At 43.3% G+C, this 17,250-nt stretch overlaps 1 protein-coding gene across 1 annotated transcript; it reads left to right on the top strand.

Annotated features, from left to right (window-relative positions):
• The first annotated feature begins 200 nt into the window (after window positions 1-200).
• Window positions 201-16,303, top strand: mtg2 (mitochondrial ribosome-associated GTPase 2). The gene is made up of 7 exons (XM_060836115.1): window positions 201-273; window positions 5,667-5,826; window positions 7,438-7,585; window positions 9,761-9,876; window positions 9,954-10,172; window positions 12,038-12,176; window positions 15,749-16,303. The coding sequence occupies exons 2-7, from the start codon at window positions 5,698-5,700 to the stop codon at window positions 16,144-16,146; spliced, it is 1,149 nt and encodes a 382-aa protein (XP_060692098.1). The 5' UTR covers window positions 201-273; window positions 5,667-5,697; the 3' UTR covers window positions 16,147-16,303.
• Window positions 16,304-17,250: the final 947 nt, after the last annotated feature.

Below are 17,250 nucleotides of genomic sequence, written 5' to 3'. Positions count from 1 at the left end.
GGCTCCCATAATGACCCGCCCCTAACTCCGTGGTGATGACGCGCCCCGCGCTCCGGGGCCGTGGCTATAGTCACCCCGCCTACATGCCTATTCAGGGTGTCGTCATCAGACAATCCGCCCTAACCCAGTTGTCACCCCGCACTCTGGGGGGCGGGTCCATTATTGTCTACGCCCCCTGTGCCATTGGGGGTGGGTCTACCAGTTTCCCCGCCCCTTTGACGCTGGGGTGGTTGGCAGAAGCACCGCCCACTCTGGTTTCCGTGGCAGCGGCTGGTGAGTATTTGGCGGGTGGCGAGAGAGTTGGGTTTCTGAGTCGTTTTCTTTCCACCCGGGTATGGGCACCCTCTTTCAGCCGTAAGGGGAAAGGTTTGCACTCTGTTGATGATATCCAGAGGCCGCGTGTGAATCCCCGGACTCGCGTTATGAGCACAGCTGGCTGTAGGCCTCATTGCGGCCCTGATGGAGAGGGGCCTGAAAAAGCCTGGAGATGACCAGGGTCACCACTGCACTGATTACTCCAAACACTCAGCCAATTCTGAACAGTCAGACTGCACTTGAAATGTTAATATTCTTTAATGGATTTTGCCAGCTTTTTTTGTTTACTATTTCAGATCTTCAGCATCCACTGTATTTCACTTGTTTATTATTCAGAAATGACCAAGTTTTAGCAAAGTTTCAAACAATTCTGAGTATGATTCTAATCCTTAACCATTTATTTCAAAAGGAAATGTATTTCTCTCATTCGGAAGAATAAAATTATTTTAACCTACTAAGTATGAAGGAAGAAATAGTTAATAATACTTAAATAATTTCTCAAAACCTTTTAAGGCAGTTGACAATTGTCTGAGTGTCTACTTGTAACTGTAAGAAATTGAAATTGGGCAAAAAAAGACTATTTCCTGTACTGATCTTTAGTTAATCACCTTGTGGATACCAGACCTGTACAGGAGAAAATGTAATTTGAATGATCAAATGATATAATCTTGTGAATCTACTTGTCAATCATAAGATTTGTTGGAAATATTCATATATTTTGGACTTTTAAAGTCAAAAAGCCATTGTTCAAAGTGATTAATTGATTGTTATTTGCTACATAAAACATTTGAAATTGCAAACAGCACTTAGCCCATCAAGTTCACTTTTTTACAAATACATTGGTGTTCACTGGATCTTTACCACCTGTTTTCACATATCATAATATTTAGCACTGGAGGTGATTGTAGCCCACTTGATCAGATGTTTGCCAGAATTCCTTACAGTTTCATCTCTGGAATTCTTGCAGTGGCAAGTCTTACAAAACTGTATTACCTCTGTTAAATGCACTGTATATTCAAATCTTGCAAAATCACCACTCTTTTTTGTCACTTCTGGCCCTGCAAATCTCTCAAATTTCTGCATTCCTCTTACAAAGATCATTCAGCACATCAAGTCTGTCCTGCCAAACATATACTAATGATAAGCTAGTCCCACTTTCCCACACTAGGCCCATAGCTTTGAATGCTGTGACATTTCAAGTATTCATCCAATTACTTTTTGAAGGTTATGAGGTTATCTGCCTCAACTATCCTCGTGCTTTCCAACCCCCCCAACCACTTTTGAGTGAAAAATATTTTCCTCAAATCTCCTCAATTTTCTGCTTTTCATTTACAAGTGTGGCTCCTTGTTGTTGATTTCACCTAAGATGAATTCTGGTCTTGTTCATCTCTAATATTTTTTAGATTAGATTAGATTTACAGTGTGGAAACAGGCCCTTCGGCCCAACAAGTCCACACCGACCCGCCGAAGCGAAACCCACCCATACCCCTACATTACCCCTTACCTAACACTACGGGCAATTTAGCATGGCCAATTCACCTGACCCGCACATCTTTGGACTGTGGGAGGAAACCGGAGCACCCGGAGGAAACCCACGCAGACACGGGGAGAACGTGCAAACTCCACACAGTCAGTCGCCTGAGTCGGGAATTGAACCCGGGTCTTCAGGCGCTGTGAGGCAGCAGTGCTAACCACTGTGCCACCGTGCCGCCCCGTAATATCCTTTACTTCATCATTGACAACCTTGCATACAACAGCCTTGGTCCATAGTTGTGGAATTTGTTCTCTAAACATCACCATGTCTTTAAAATATCCCTTAAAACTTAGCTCTTTTGACCAATTTTTAACTTATTTGTCTAATATTTATTTTTATACCTTGATTTCAAATTTTGTTTAAAATACTCACGAAGTGCCAGGGTTAGAAGGTTTGAGCTATAGGGGAGAGGCTGAATTGGCTGGGGCAGTTTTCCCTGGAGCGTTGGAGGCTGAGGGGTGACCTGATAGAGGTTTATATAATCATGAGGGCATGGATAGAGTAAATAGACAAGGTCTTTTCCCTGTGTTGGGAGGAGTCCAGAACTAGAGGGCATAGATTTAGGGTGAGAGGGGAAAGACTTAAAAGGGACCTAGGTGGCTACCTTTTCACATAGATGGTGATGCATGTATGAAATGAGCTGTCAGAGGAACTGGTGGAGGCTAGTACAATTATAACATTTTAAAGGCATCTGGTTGGGTATATGAATAGAAAGGATTGAGAGGAATACGGGCCAAGTGCTGGCAAATGGGACTAGATTCAGATATCTGGTTGGCATGGACGAGTTGGACCAAAGTACATCTTTGTGACTCATGCTAAAGGAAGGATAGAAAGGGAGGCAAGAGAGGAGGAGGGGTGGCATTTTAGATAAGGGATAGCATTGCAACTGTGTTGAGGGAGGATATTCCCGGAAATACATCCATGGAATTTATTTGGTGGAACTGAAAAATAAGGAAGGGATGATCACTTTATTGGGATTGTATTATAGACCCCCTAATAGTCAGAGGGAAATTGAGAAACAAATTTGTAAGGAGATCTCAGCTATCTATAAGAATAATAGGGTGGTTTTAACTTTCCAAACATAGATTGGGACTGCCATTGTGTTAAGTGTGTATGAGAAAATTTTCTGATTCAGTATGTGGATGAACCTACTAGGGAAGGTGCAAAACTCTTGGGAAATAAGGCTGGGCAGGTGACTGAGGTGTCAGTGGGAGAGCACTTTGGGGTCAGTGACCATAATTCTATTCGTTTTAAAATTGTGATGGAAAAGGATAGACCAGATCTAAAAGTTGAAGTTCTAAATTGGAGAAAGGCCAATTTTGACAGTATTAGGCAAGAATGTTTGAAAGCTGATTGGGGGCAGCTGTTTGCAGGTAAAGGGACGGCTGGAAAATGGAAAAAATTAATTGAGGGTTTGGTTAAGAAAAAGAAGAAAGCATATGTCAGGTATAGACAGGATAGATCGAGTGAATCCTTAGAAGAGTATAAAGGCAGTAGGAGTATACTTAAGAGGGAAATCAGGAAGGCAAAAAGGGGACATGAGATAACTTTGGCAAATAGAATTCAGGAGAATCCAAAGAGTTTTTACAAATACATTAAGGATAAAAGGGTAACTAGGAGAGAAAATAGGGCCCCTCAAATAGGGCCCGTGGTGGGTGGCACGGTGGCACAGTGGTTAGCACTGCTGTCTCACAGCGCCTGAGACCCAGGTTCAATTCCCGACTCGGGCGACTGACAGTGTGGAGTTTGCACATTCTCCCCGTGTCTGCGTGGGTTTCCTCCGGGTGCTCCGGTTTCCTCCCACAGTCCAAAGATGTGCAGGCTAGGTGAATTGGCCATGCTAAATTCCCCATAGTGTTAGGTAAAGGGGTAAATGGAGGGGAATGGGTCTGGGTGGGTTGCACTTCGGCGGGTCGGTGTGGACTTGTTGGGCCGAAGGGCCTGTTTCCACACTATAAGTAATCTAATATAATCTAATCAGCAAGGTGACCTTTGTATAGAGCTGCAGAAAACGAGTATTTTGCATCAGTATTTACTATGGAAAAGGATATGGAAGATATAGACTGTAGGGAAATAGATGGTGACATCTTGCAAAATGTCCATATTACACAGGAGGAAGTCCTGGATGTCTTGAAGCACATAAACGTGGATCAATTCCCAGCACCCGATCAGGTGTAACCTAGAACTCTATGGGAAGCGAGAGAAGTGATTGCTGGGCTTCTTGCTGAGATATTTGTATCATCAATAGTCACAGATGAGGTGCCAGAAGACTGGAGGTTGGCAAACGTGGTGCCACTGTTTAAGAAGGGTGGTAAGGACAAGTCAGGGAACTATAGACCAGTGAGCCTGACGTTGGTGGTGGGCAAGTTGTTGAGGAATTCCTGAGGGACAGGATGTACATGTATTTGGAAAGGCAAGGACTGATTAGGGATAGTCAACATGGTTTTGCGCGTAGGAAATCATGTCTCACAAACTTGATTGAGTTTTTTGAGGAAGTAACAAAGAGGATTGATGAGGACAGATGTGATCTATATGGACCTTAGTAAGGCATTCGTCAAGGTTCCCCATGGGAGACTGATTAGCAAGCTTAGGGAGAACTAGCCATTTGGATGTAGAACTGGCTCAAAGGTAGAAGACAGAGGGTGTTGATGGTGGAGGGTTATTTTTCAGACTGGAGGCCTGTGACCAGTGGAGTGCCACAAGGATTGGTGCTGGTTCCTCTACTTTTTGTCATTTAAGTAAATGATTTGGATGTGAGCATAAGAGGTACGGTTAGTAAGTTTGCAGATGACACCAAAATTGGAGGTGTGGTGGACAGCGAAGAGGGTTACCTCAGATTACAAGAGTATCTTGACCACATGGGCTGAGAAGTGGCAGATGGATTTTAATGTGAGGTGCTGCATTTTGGGAAAGCAAATCTTAGCAGGACTTATACACTTAATGGTAAGGTCCTAGGGAGTGCTGCTGAACAAAGACACCTTGGAGTGCAGGTTCATAGGTCCTTGAAAGTGGAGTCGCAGGTAGATAGGATTGTGAAGAAGGTGTTTGGTATGCTTTATTTTATTGGTCAGAATATTGAGTACAGGAATTGGGAGGTCATGTTGCAGCTGTACAGGACATTGGTTAGGACACTGTTGGAATATGCGTGCAGTTCTGGTCTCCTTCCTATTGGAAAGATGTTGTGAAACTCGAAAGAGTTCAGAAAAGATTTACAAGGATGTTGTCAGGGTTGGAGGATTTGAGTGTAGGGAGAGGCTGAACAGGCTGGGGCTGTTTTCCCTGGAGCGTCGGAGGCTGAGGGGTGACCTTAGAGGTTTACAAAATTATGAGAAGCATTGGTAGGGTAAATAGGCAAAGTCTTTTCACTGGGGTGGGTGAGTCCAGAACTAGAGGGCATATAGGTTTAGGGCGAGAGGAGAAAGATATGAAAGAGATCTAAGGGGCAATTTTTTCACACAGAGGGTGGTATGTGTGTGGAATGAGCTGCCAGAGGAAGTGGTGAAGGCTGGTACAATTGCAACATTTAAGAGGCATTTGGATGGGTATATGAATAGGAAGGGTTTGGAGGGATATGGGCTGGGTGCTGGCAGGTGGGACTAGATTGGGTTGGGATATCTGGTCGGCATGGACAGGTTGGACCGAAGGATCAGTGTCCATGCCGTACATCTCTATGACTCTAAGTAGTTAGTGACTTTTAATATGTTAGAAGTTCAATATGAATAAAATTGTTATTGATTTGTTATTTTAATATTTATATTTGTCAGCCTAGCTGTCTGTAAGACAAACCCCATCACTCATAAAGTTGCTTCCACTGCAGATTTCCATAGAAGGTGTTTGCTTATGTCGACATGTGGCATGTTATTTGTTGGTATACGTTCAAGCCAACAACACTGGTGCGAAGTTTCTCCATAAGTTGCTTGAAATACGCCAAAGCCCGAGGCCTCAGGAAGAAGAAAGAGCTTTCTGAAAAGAAACTGGTAATATTAATCAGTCTTTCTTAAAATCTTCAGATGTCTTAGTAACTTTGAAAGGTATATAGTCAGAAGGTAGAAAAAAGAATTCTAGTAGCCATATAATGGCTATGAATATGCATTCATTTTGTAACCAGCAGCAGCTGAATGATGGCAGTTATTTATTACAATTACTGTTTACAGATTCAGTGTAAAGTTCTGTAATGGAATTTATGATTATTAAAGAGATGAGTAGGAGAAAGTGAGGACTGCAGATGCTGGAGATCAGAGCTGAAAATGTGTTGCTGAAAAAGCGCAGCAAGTCGGGCAGCATCCAAGGAGCAGGAGAATCGACGTTTCGGGCATGAGTCCTTCTTCAGGAATGAGGAAAGTGTGACCAGCAGGCTAAGATAAAAAGTAGGGAGGAGGGACTTGGGGGAGGGACGTTGGAAATGCGAGAGGTGGAAGGAGGTTAAGGTGAGGGTGATAAGGTGAGGGTGATAGGCCAGAGTGGGGGTGGGGGCGGAGAGGTCAGGAAGAAGATTGGAGCACCGCCTTCCTAACCTGCAATCTTCTTCCTGACCTCTCCGCCCCCACCCCCACTCCCACTTCCACTCCCACTCTGGCCTATCACCCTCACCTTAACCTCCTTAGAACATAGAAAAATACAGCACGGCACAGGCTCTTCGGCCCTCGATGTTGCGCCGATCCAAGCCCACCTAACCTACACTAGCCCACTATTGCATTTCCAACACCCCTACCCCAAGTCCCTCCTCCCTACCTTTTATCTTAGCTTGCTTGGCACACTTTCCTCATTCCTGAAGAAGGGCTCATGCCCGAAACGTAGATTCTCCTGCTCTTTGGATGCTGCCCGACCTGCTGCACTTTTCCAGCAACACATTTTCAGCTGAAGAGACCAGTAGCATCATACTCTCTTCAGGGTTTCTTGGACCTATGTCTCTTTAACTAATCAAATTGAACAGTACTTACTGAAACATGCAGAGTCTAACCAGGTAAATTTAGGTTAATTAATGTTGAATTACATGCATTCAACAAAATAAAGGGCGGAAAGAGTAGTGGATTAAATAGATATAAAAATCTGAACAAATAAGACTGCACATTTTAAAGTTTCACTGCCAAAAAAGTTGCTTGGTGGATTTATGTTGTTATATGTTTTTTTCTGGTATGCTTATGGGATTGTATTGGATAAGTTCTACAACTCCATGCTTTTTCATGTGTTGGAAAATCAAGTCTCTTGAAGAGGCACGAGTGTAGATCAGCTTCAGGGGTGACCAGGCAACCCTGAAAGCAATTTCCTGATTTTTAGCAATTTATAAAAGCGGGAAGTTGCTGTCTTATTTATTTCTTACAGTGAGTGCTGTAATCTCACCATTTTATTACCACAGCATCTAGGGCATTGTTTACAGAGCTCTCTATGATCACAGTCATGAATTACCAATAAACATGAGTGCCTACAGTTCCATAAATCTATATATGTAAAGTTCTCTTACAAAAAGGAGAGTCATTTTTGATATCTTTTGAGGAAATTTATTCACATAGTTAGTTTGCTTTAAGGAGTTTTTGTTTAATAATGGGATTGTAACGTAGTTTCAAGCCATAACATTTCTTATCATTTAGACCCGTTACTTTGTGGATCACCGTACAGTCAGAGTGTATGGAGGGAGAGGTGGTGATGGAATATGCACCTTCCACAGTGAACCCCGCAAAGAATTTGGAGGACCTGATGGTGGAAATGGAGGGGATGGCGGACATGTTATTTTAAAAGGTAGATTGTTTCTTATGATTGGTGAGTGGTGCTTGCCCTCCAGGAGGGGCCAGTATTCATTCATTAGCATCAGTTGGCTGTTTGAATCTGGGGGGCATTGTAATCAAGCCTAAACCTGATGTGTATAAACTTCTTGGAGAGGTCACTGGGTATTTATTTGTCGTCCTTTACTCAGGATGTGCTGAGGTTAATCGAAGCAAGCATGCTGTTGCTATCATATACGTTTGCTAATTCTACGTAGTGCAGAATTGAATTTGGTTGTATGGCTCAGTTATTCATGAGATGTACTCCAAGCTGTTAAGAAACTCCTGAGTGATGTCTCTTTTAAGAAAAGACTGGAGTCTCTACTACTGATGCTGACCGGGGCCTGGAGTCTCTCTCTCCGAGCTGACCGGGACTTGGAGCCTCTCTCCATGCTGACTGGGGCCTGGAGCCTCTCTCCATGCTGACCGGGGCCTGGACCCTCTCTCTCCGTGCTGACCGGGGCCTGGACCCTCTCTCTCCATGCTGACTGGGGCCTGGACCCTCTCTCTCCGTGCTGACGGGGGCCTGGGGCCTTGCTCTCCGTGTTGACCGGGGCCTGGGGCCTTGCTGTCCGTGCTGACCGGGGCCTGGAGCCTGTCTCTGTGCTGACAGGGGCCTGGAGCCTGTCTCTGTGCTGACCGGGGCCTGGACCGTCTCTCTATGCTGACAGGGGCCTGGAGCGTCTCTCTATGCTGACAGGGGCCTGGAGCGTCTCTCTATGCTGACCAGGTCCTGGAGCCTGTCTCCGTGCTGACCGGGTCCTGGAGCCTGTCTCCGTGCTGACCGGGTCCTGGAGCCTGTCTCCGTGCTGACCGGGGCCTGGAGCCTGTCTCCGTGCTGACCGGGGCCTGGGGCCTGTCTCCGTGCTGACCGGGTCCTGGAGCCTGTCTCCGTGCTGACCGGGGCCTGGAGCCTGTCTCCGTGCTGACCGGGGCCTGGGGCCTTGCTGTCCGTGCTGACCGGGTCCTGGAGCCTGTCTCTGTGCTGACCGGGGCCTGGAGCTTGTCTCCGTGCTAACGGGGATCTGGAACCTCTCTCCGTGGTGACCGGGGCCCGGAGCCTGACTCCGTGGTGACCGGGGCCCGGACCCTGTCTCCGTGGTGACCTCTGAATGTTCCAAAGTATTTTGCAGCTAATGAAATATTTTATAATTGTAGCTGTTTCAGTACTGTAAAGAAATGTGGCAACCAATTTGTACACAGCAGGGTCCAGAAACAGTGTTGAGATTAACGGCCAGGTAATGTTTAAAGATTTTAACAGGATCAAGTCAGACATGTTCATCATGAGCCATCATAGTAGTAGCAGTGTCCAGTTATAGTAAGCTTTGGGAGAGTGCAAATTGACAATGTGTGCTGACTTAGACTGCAGTAGATGATGTTGACATGTGTACAGCGTGGTGTTCTTTGAAGCTTGAGATTTTTGAGCGAGCAGCTATGAAGATTTCTTTTGTCTGAGGTTTGGTGAAGGATGAATATTGGTGGGGATACAGGGAGAGCACCTTTTGCTCATCCTTGCGTCATGTCATTGATCCAGATGTTCATCATGAGGGCAAACAGGACTTCTGTTTCAGAAAGCTTGGTCATGTTCTAAATGCAATGTAATCATTGATCAGTCAAAACCCTGTCAATGTAGACATTTTTTAAAAATCTAATTTGCATTTTTAGATTCCAATTTGGAAATAATTGAAAGCATTAGAGGATTACAGTGCATTGTAAACATTGTAACCTTGTATTTAGTTTGTTTTTAAATGCTATCTCATTCTAGTTTTGCACAATACAAAAAGTCCTAAGCAGTTTTCCAGAATAAAATGGTGGTGTAAAGAAATAGTGTTGTTTTGTTTCACTTGTGTCATAATAATGGTCGTCACAGCGACAAGGCTTCACACTGTGACTTCTTTGTCATGTTGTTTTGTTTGCGTTGATAAAAAAGCAATGCAATAGTCTTCTTTATGAGGTAGGTGTGCATTCCACCATGCAACGTGTCACTGTTTTATTCTTACTGCTGTAGAACATTATTGATGGTGACTGTATGGCAGCTATACCTAAAGGAAAAAAAAATTTAATTGTTTTCCTGACTTGTTAATGAATTAAATCTCAGCTTCAGGTTTATTTTCTTGTTTGGTAACATATAAAATTTTAATTCATTTTTCAGTTGCTCGGCAAATAAAATCACTGTCCTCTATTGTATCCCTTTATCGCGGCGATAATGGAGAATCTGGCGGAAGTAAAAACTGTTATGGAAAAAAGGCACCTCACACTTACGTATTGGTGGGTAGCAAAAATTTCTCAAGGTTTAGAATCTTTGAGTTTTTATTGGCTGGATTAAATTGTTGTTATGGTCTCAGGTGCCGATTGGTACTATAGTCAAAGAAAATGGGAAGGTCGTGGCTGATCTCTCATCTCACGAAGAGGAATTTGTCGCTGCCTATGGGGGACTTGGTGGCAAGGGCAATCGCTTCTTTCTGTCAAATGAAAATCGGGCACCAATGACTGCTACCCCTGGGGACTTTGGTCAGGAACGGGTCTTGCAGCTGGAGCTCAGAACCATAGCTCATGCTGGAATGGTATGTAAAGATGCAAACTGTTCTTTGCTACTTTTTAACAATGCAGCACAATGCCGTGACTGAAAATACCTTGGTTAACCATGTAAGGCTATACTTTGTGTAACTTTAATTTGTGTCTGATTTCTGATTCAAAGTATTCATCCCATGGGCAAAAGTTCAGACGTATTTTATCAGAATTAATTGAATGAAACTATTTCTATCCTGCACTTTCTTATTGAATTCATTCTTTTTAATGATGCCTGAAAGTCCTATGACTTCCATTCAACATGGATTGTCTATGAATCAATGCATTTGCACTTGATACTGATAACTTAAATAATGTCAACACTGAGTGTTTTAATTGGAAAGGCATTTACGTTACTGACAAATGACTCCTGCCTTGAGGCATTACCTAACTGACAGAAATTGATCAAGAACAGCCAGTGGCTTATCCCTTCCGCATTCCCCCTACTGCTTATCTTTATCTTCTATGTCAAGCTGCTATATTAGATTAGATTCTCATTAGATTCTCTACAGTGTAGAAACAGGCCCTTCAGCCCAACAAGTCCACACTGCCCCTCTGAAGAGAAACCCACCAAAACCCATTCCCCTACCCTATATTTACCCCTGACTAACACACCTAATGCTGTGGGCAATTTAGCATGGCCAGTTCACCTGACCTGCACATCTTTGGATTATATCAGTTGACAAATGAAACTTGTCATACCTTTTTAATGAATCCTTAATATTTTTAATCATTGTTATCTCTGTGCTACATTAGATAAGCGGATTCAAAGTGGAAACCATTGAGAGATTGGCCTAGTGATAAGTAATTTATAATGACTTAGCTCATCACGCTTCATGGCAGAATAAATTAATGCAAAGATTTGCACCATTTGTGACTTCCTAAACTACTGTAAAGTCAATGGTGTTCAAGCACAGTTGCTGATATAAAGAAACTTAGGAGTCATTTTAATTTCCAAAATGTAGTGAGATAAAAGATGAAATAATCAGGTTTTTCTTTTAAAAGCAATATCGGCTGCAATAGCAGAATTGGTGGATCTGTTTGAAATAATAAGGATCACTTACCACCATCAAAAGATATTTACACCACCCCGAGGCCATCAGAATACAACCTTCGTCTCATCAGATGATATGGTTGCCATAGCACCAACGCCAATAAGAAGGGAGCTACCAGATTCACTGTGGTTATTTTCACTGATTGGCAGCTCCAAAAGACCAATCCTACAAAACCATTAGCTGAGAGGCCAAGCACCGATATTAGGCTTTTGGCTTCCTTTCATACTTTGTGATATGAAAGGAGTGGAACAGCAAGATAGGCCAGAGTCTTGCTTTCCTTTTAACCGTAACAAGGCTGTTGGAACCCTAGACCTAATCATTAATGTACAGTATGTGGCATGTAATTTGTTAATTTGGTATTTATGCAGAATCTTGTGAAATAGGGTAAAACTAGCTGTGCAACTGTTACCTGACTATTCATGTCTTTAATTTAAAATATCCAGTTTGTTGGTCTGTATTTGTCCCCATCACATTAGATTGCTGACTAGTTTCTTACAGAATGTAGGAGGAGTTAATATGGGAGTGTGTCTGAAATCCGTCAGGGGCCTTAGGGTGTCTGGGAGAAGTAATAGTAACTAAGTTTGATGAGTGAAGTAAGAAATTTGAAGTGTAACAGGTTTTGCTATGTTTGAGCACATCACTGTTGCAGGATCAATTTTCTCAATAGTTATTGAAACAATTGCCTGCTATTATCTTCAAATTGCTTATTTTTTAACCCTTTTTAAAACATAATTGATTGAACTGCATTTGTTTTGGTCCTGCATTACTTGGCAAGAAAATTTAACCTTATTTTGTATTGTGATAAGGTTGGTTTTCCCAATGCTGGAAAATCCTCTCTTCTGCGAGCAATCTCAAATGCCCAGCCAGCAGTAGCAGATTATCCGTTTACTACATTAAACCCTCATGTTGGTGTGGTGCATTATCAAGACTTTGAGCAGATTGCAGGTAAATCACGTTGTTACATGTGCATTTTTACATTGCTTATTTTCTGTTGAAATTGAGTGACTTAAGATTAAGTTTCTACATTGAAAGTTTAATAATGCCTTTTTTCCTTATTAAGAAATAAGTCTGACAGTTGTCTGTACATTTAGGGAGGAATGCTTCTAATCCAGGGTTTGTATTTTAGATGAGAAAGTGAGGTCTGCAGATGCTGGAGATCAGAGCTGAAAATGTGTTGCTGGAAAAGCGCAGTAGGTCAGGCAGCATCCAAGGAACAGGAAATTCGACGTTTCGGGCATAAGCCCTTCATCAGGAATGAGGAAAGTGTGTCCAGCAGGCTAAGATAAAAGGTAGGGAGGAGGGACTTGGGGGAGGGGCGATGGAGATGTGATTGGTGGAAGGAGGTCAAGGTGAGGGTGATAGGCCGGAGTGGGGTGGGGGCGGAGAGATCAGGAAGAAGATTGCAGGTTAGGAGGGTGGTGCTGAGTTCGAGGGAATCGACTGAGACAAGGTGGGGGCAGGGGAAATGAGGAAACTGGAGAAATCTGAGTTCATCCCTTGTGGTTGGAGGGTTCCCAGGCAGAAGATGAGGCGCTCTTCCTCCAACCGTCGTGTTGTTATGTTCTGGCGATGGAGGAGTCCAAGGACCTGCATGTCCTTGGTGGAGTGGGAGGGGAAGTTAAAGTGTTGAGCCACGGGGTGGTTGGGTTGGTTGATCCGGGTGTCCCAGAGGTGTTCTCTGAAGCGTTCCGCAAGTAGGCGGTCTGTCTCCCCAATATACAGGAGGCCACATCGGGTGCAGAGGATGCAATAGATGATGTGTGTGGAGGTGCAGGTGAATTTGTGGCGGATATGAAAGGATCCCTTGGGGCCTTGGAGAGAAGTAAGTGAGGAGGTGTGGGCGCAAGTTTTGCATTTCTTGCTGTTGCAGGGGAAGGTGCCGGGAGTGGAGGTTGGGTTGGTGGGGGGTGTGGACCTGACGAGGGAGTCAGGAGGGAGTGGTCTTTTCGGAACGCTGATAGGGGAGGGGAGGGAAATATATCCCTGGTGGTGGGGTCCGTTTGGAGGTGGCAGAAATGACGGCGGATGATACGCTGTATACGGAGGTTGGTGGGGTGGTAGGTGAGGACCAGTGGGGTTCTGTCTTGGTGGCGGTTGGAGGGGCGGGGCTCAAGGGCGGAGGAGTGGGAAGTGGAGGAGATGCGGTGGAGGGCATCGTCGATCACGTCTGGGGGGAACCTGCGGTCCTTGAAGAAGGAGTCCATCTGGACTGTACGGTATTGGCACTGGTCCTCCTGGGAGCAGATGCGGCGGAGACGAAGGAATTGGGAATATGGGATGGCGTTTTTACAGGGGGCAGGGTGGGAGGAGGTGTAGTCCAGGTAGCTGTGGGAGTCATTCGGTTTATAGTAGATGTCAGTGTTGATTCGGTCGCCCAAGATAGAAATGGAAAGGTCTAGGAAGGGGAGGGAGGAGTCTGAGACGGTCCAGGTGAATTTGAGGTCGGGGTGGAAGGTGTTGGTAAAGTGGATGGACTGTTCAACCTCCCCGTGGGAGCACGAGGCAGCGCCGATACAGTCATCGATGTAGCAGAGGAAAAGGTGGGGTGTGGTGCCAGTGTAGTTGCGGAAGATGGACTGTTCCACATATCCTACGATGGGACAGGCATAGCTGGGGCCCATGTGGGTGCCCATGGCAACTCCTTTAGTTTGGAGGAAGTGGGAGGATTGGAAAGAGAAGTTGTTCAGGGTGAGGACCAGTTCAGTCAGTCGAAGGAGGGTGGGTCCTTGGACTCCTCCATCGCCAGAACATAACAACACGGCGGTTGGAGAAAGAACGCCTCATCTTCCGCCTGGGAACCCTCCAACCACAAGGGATGAACTCAGATTTCTCCAGTTTCCTCATTTCCCCTCCCCACACCTTGTCTCAGTCCATTCCCTCAAACTCAGCACCGCCCTCCTAACCTGCAATCTTCTTCCTGACCTCTCCGCCCCCACCCCACTCCGACCTATCACCCTCACCTTGACCTCCTTCCACCTATCACATCTCCATCGCCCCTCCCCCAAGTCCCTCCTCCCTACCTTTTATCTTAGCCTGCTGGACACACTTTCCTCATTCCTGATGAAGGGCTTATGCCCGAAACGTCGAATTTCCTGTTCTTTGTATGCTGCCTGACCTACTGCGCTTTTCCAGCAACACATTTTCAGCTTTGTATTTTAGATTCCATTATCTTTTCGCCTACATCAGCTCTGTTGCTGCCTTTTTGAATGCTGGACTCCCTGGCAGGGTGTGTTTGCTCAATTAATGTTGCCGTTTTGTAACTTGCGCACAAGACAGTGCTTCACATGTGAGCCTTCACGAGGGAATTATAACAAAAAATTATCTATCTATGAGTTTAAGCTTTGTTCAGTTTCAAACATAATTTCAGCGAAGGTGCGACCCTGTTTTCACTTTTTCTGTACAGCAAAATACAGAGGAACCTCAATCATTCAAAGGACACGGGCAAGGGCTATTTTGTCCGGTTAATTGAATTCCGGATAACATAATGTAGCCAAGCAACAGGACCTCGTGAGCTTGCTGGATAATCCAGTATTCAGATAATCGAATGCCGGATAATCAAAAGTCCTCTGTAGTGTGACATCTCAAACAAACACAGAAATATCCAACACAATTTAGCATGTCTGGCAACATCTGTGGGGACAGAAACAGAATTAATGTTCTAAAGAAGTAGGATCAGATTCAATGTTTAATTCTGTTTCTCTCTCCACAGATGCTGTCAGACCTACTGAACTTCTCCAGCACTCACTGTTTTATAACTGCTGTCTTGATCTTAAAAAGAATGCTTGAGTTTGGTTTCCATTCCAACAACAGCACCAAAATCATCCCAGTCAAAATACTGATGGCCTGCGCTTCAGGCATAGAGGATATTCTTTATTTCTCAGCTGCTCCACAATGCGATATAACTAACCAGTTATTTAGGGTCTGCTTCCATGCTGTATGACCTATAAATACCCTTAATTGTTGAAGTTTTACCAAAGATATTTTTCAAGGCTTGTAATCAGGCAAAATAGAATTGACTCTCAGCCAAAGCAAGAAGATACTAAAAGAGACAAGGTGATCAAACATATAACGTTAATTTTGGGATAGTGTAGGGGTCGAGCTGAGAATAGTTCACAGATCGGTGCAACATCGAGGGCCAAAAGGCCTGTTCTGTGCTTTATTGTTCTATGTTCTATTTCTATATTCAAAAAGTAGGTTTTAAGTAGTGTAGAGAGATACAGTTGCAAAATGGTTTAGGGCTGAGATGGCTGAGGGCATGACTGCTACTATTGGGTGGGTGAAGAAAGCAGACAATACAAAAGAGTTTTACATTAGGAAAAAACAAAAAAAGGTAACCTTTCAGTGTTGGTGTATGTTTTTTTAACACCGGACAAGAATTGCCTCCCATAAAGGTTTTAGTCCTTTTAAAATTCATTGTGTCTATGCCTATATCAATTGTATTTTTAGATAAGGAACAACATATATTTTCATCACAAACTAACTTGAAGCGGCTGTAATTGTGCATTTCATTTCTGCAGTTGCAGATATCCCTGGAATCATCAGAGAAGCTCACAGAAACAAAGGCCTAGGAATTGCCTTCCTGAGACATATTGAACGTTGCCGCTTTCTACTGTTTGTGCTCGATCTTTCAAAATCAGATCCTTGGCAGCAGCTGGAAGATTTAAAGTATGAACTGGAGCAGTATGATACAGGATTAGCAGAAAGACCATTTTGTATAATTGGGAACAAAATAGACCTTCCAGAGTCCAAAGCCAACCTTGTTCTGCTTCGAGAAAAGTTAAGGAAGCATGTAATAATTCCAGTATCAGCACTAACTGGTGCAAACGTTGAAGAACTTATATTGCATCTCAGGGAACTTTATGATGGATACCTGGAGGATGCTCAGATTAAAGGTTGCATGCCAGTCAAATGGTAAAATTATACTTGAGGAAATACATATCCAAAATAAATTATTAAACTGGTCAAAAAATAAATTGAGAGATTCTTTTGTTGTGAACAGAAAGCATTATAGACTTTATGTTCCTTTACATAATATGCAGTTCTGAAGAGAAATAATCACCAATGCTTTGTTCCAGTGAAAATAAGATTTCTGCTGATATCTAGCATGTCCAGTTCTTTTCTATTTTTGTATTGAAAATAATCTTGATCTTTTCACATACAGAAAAGATTGTTTTCTTTCAGAATAATTTAAAATGCAAACTGAGTAAGTTGGAGCATGACATTTAGAAGTGAAACATGATTTGAAGGAACAAATGAGTTTGGTCCAATGGTTCATAAAACTCTCCACTGCTGTGGGGATGGAGAGTCAGGAATGCATTCTTCATCTTATACCTCTGTTTGTTTGAGGTAGAAATAAATTATTCTGATTAGACAAATCTGCAATTTTGTTACATAATGTAACTATCAGAACAGTAGAAGGTAAACTAGACGGTCTTTGGCTTTTTTGCAACCGACAGTTCTTGTGATTCTGTGTAACTGACAGGTTTTGTAAATGATTTTTGTTTCATTGTACATCTGGTTTTCTATTTTCTCAATATGCCTTTTAAACAACACAATGGGCAATGAATTGGGTTGAAGTGCAGTCGTTGTAATGTAGGAAAACAGGCAGTCATAGTAACAAGATAAAAGAAAATCTGTTTAATTCATTAATTGAAAATTAATGAAATATTGCTGTTCCATTTGAAACACTTTCTGAGATAGCATTTAGGCAATTTAGAAAAGTATGGAGATATTCACTTTAATTTTCAACATTAAGAGTTGGTTTGTTTCTGGTTAAGATGGAATGTCACTTCTTTCAGGTGCCTTCTTTATTTGCAAAGCTAAGTTGTGATCTGTCAGAGACCAACAATGAAGGGGTGAATTTGAGGCATCTGTAGAGCGAGAAACCAAGTTACATTTTGAGTCGTTTATGATTTTGGAATATATTGGGCTCAAAACTTTACCTCTATTTTCTCTCTCCACAGACTCTGCTAGATTTATGTTTCTCCATGTCCTTATTTAATATAACATATGTTTCCTG

The sequence above is a fragment of the Hemiscyllium ocellatum genome, chromosome 15 (genome assembly GCF_020745735.1).
Source record: "Hemiscyllium ocellatum isolate sHemOce1 chromosome 15, sHemOce1.pat.X.cur, whole genome shotgun sequence".
In the NCBI taxonomy this organism is placed as follows: Eukaryota; Metazoa; Chordata; class Chondrichthyes; order Orectolobiformes; family Hemiscylliidae; genus Hemiscyllium; species Hemiscyllium ocellatum.
Note: the sequence above shows the minus strand (reverse complement) of the source record. Positions and strands in the feature narration are given on the sequence as shown.

Bases quoted from the DNA above. Each gene is read 5' to 3' on its own strand.
- mtg2 (XM_060836115.1), top strand. From the start codon at position 5,698: ATGTGGCATGTTATTTGTTGGTATACGTTCAAGCCAACAACACTGGTG. The intron at 10,173-12,037 runs GTATGTAAAGAT...TATTGTGATAAG, and splicing joins CCATAGCTCATGCTGGAATG to GTTGGTTTTCCCAATGCTGG. The intron at 12,177-15,748 runs GTAAATCACGTT...TCATTTCTGCAG, and splicing joins AGACTTTGAGCAGATTGCAG to TTGCAGATATCCCTGGAATC.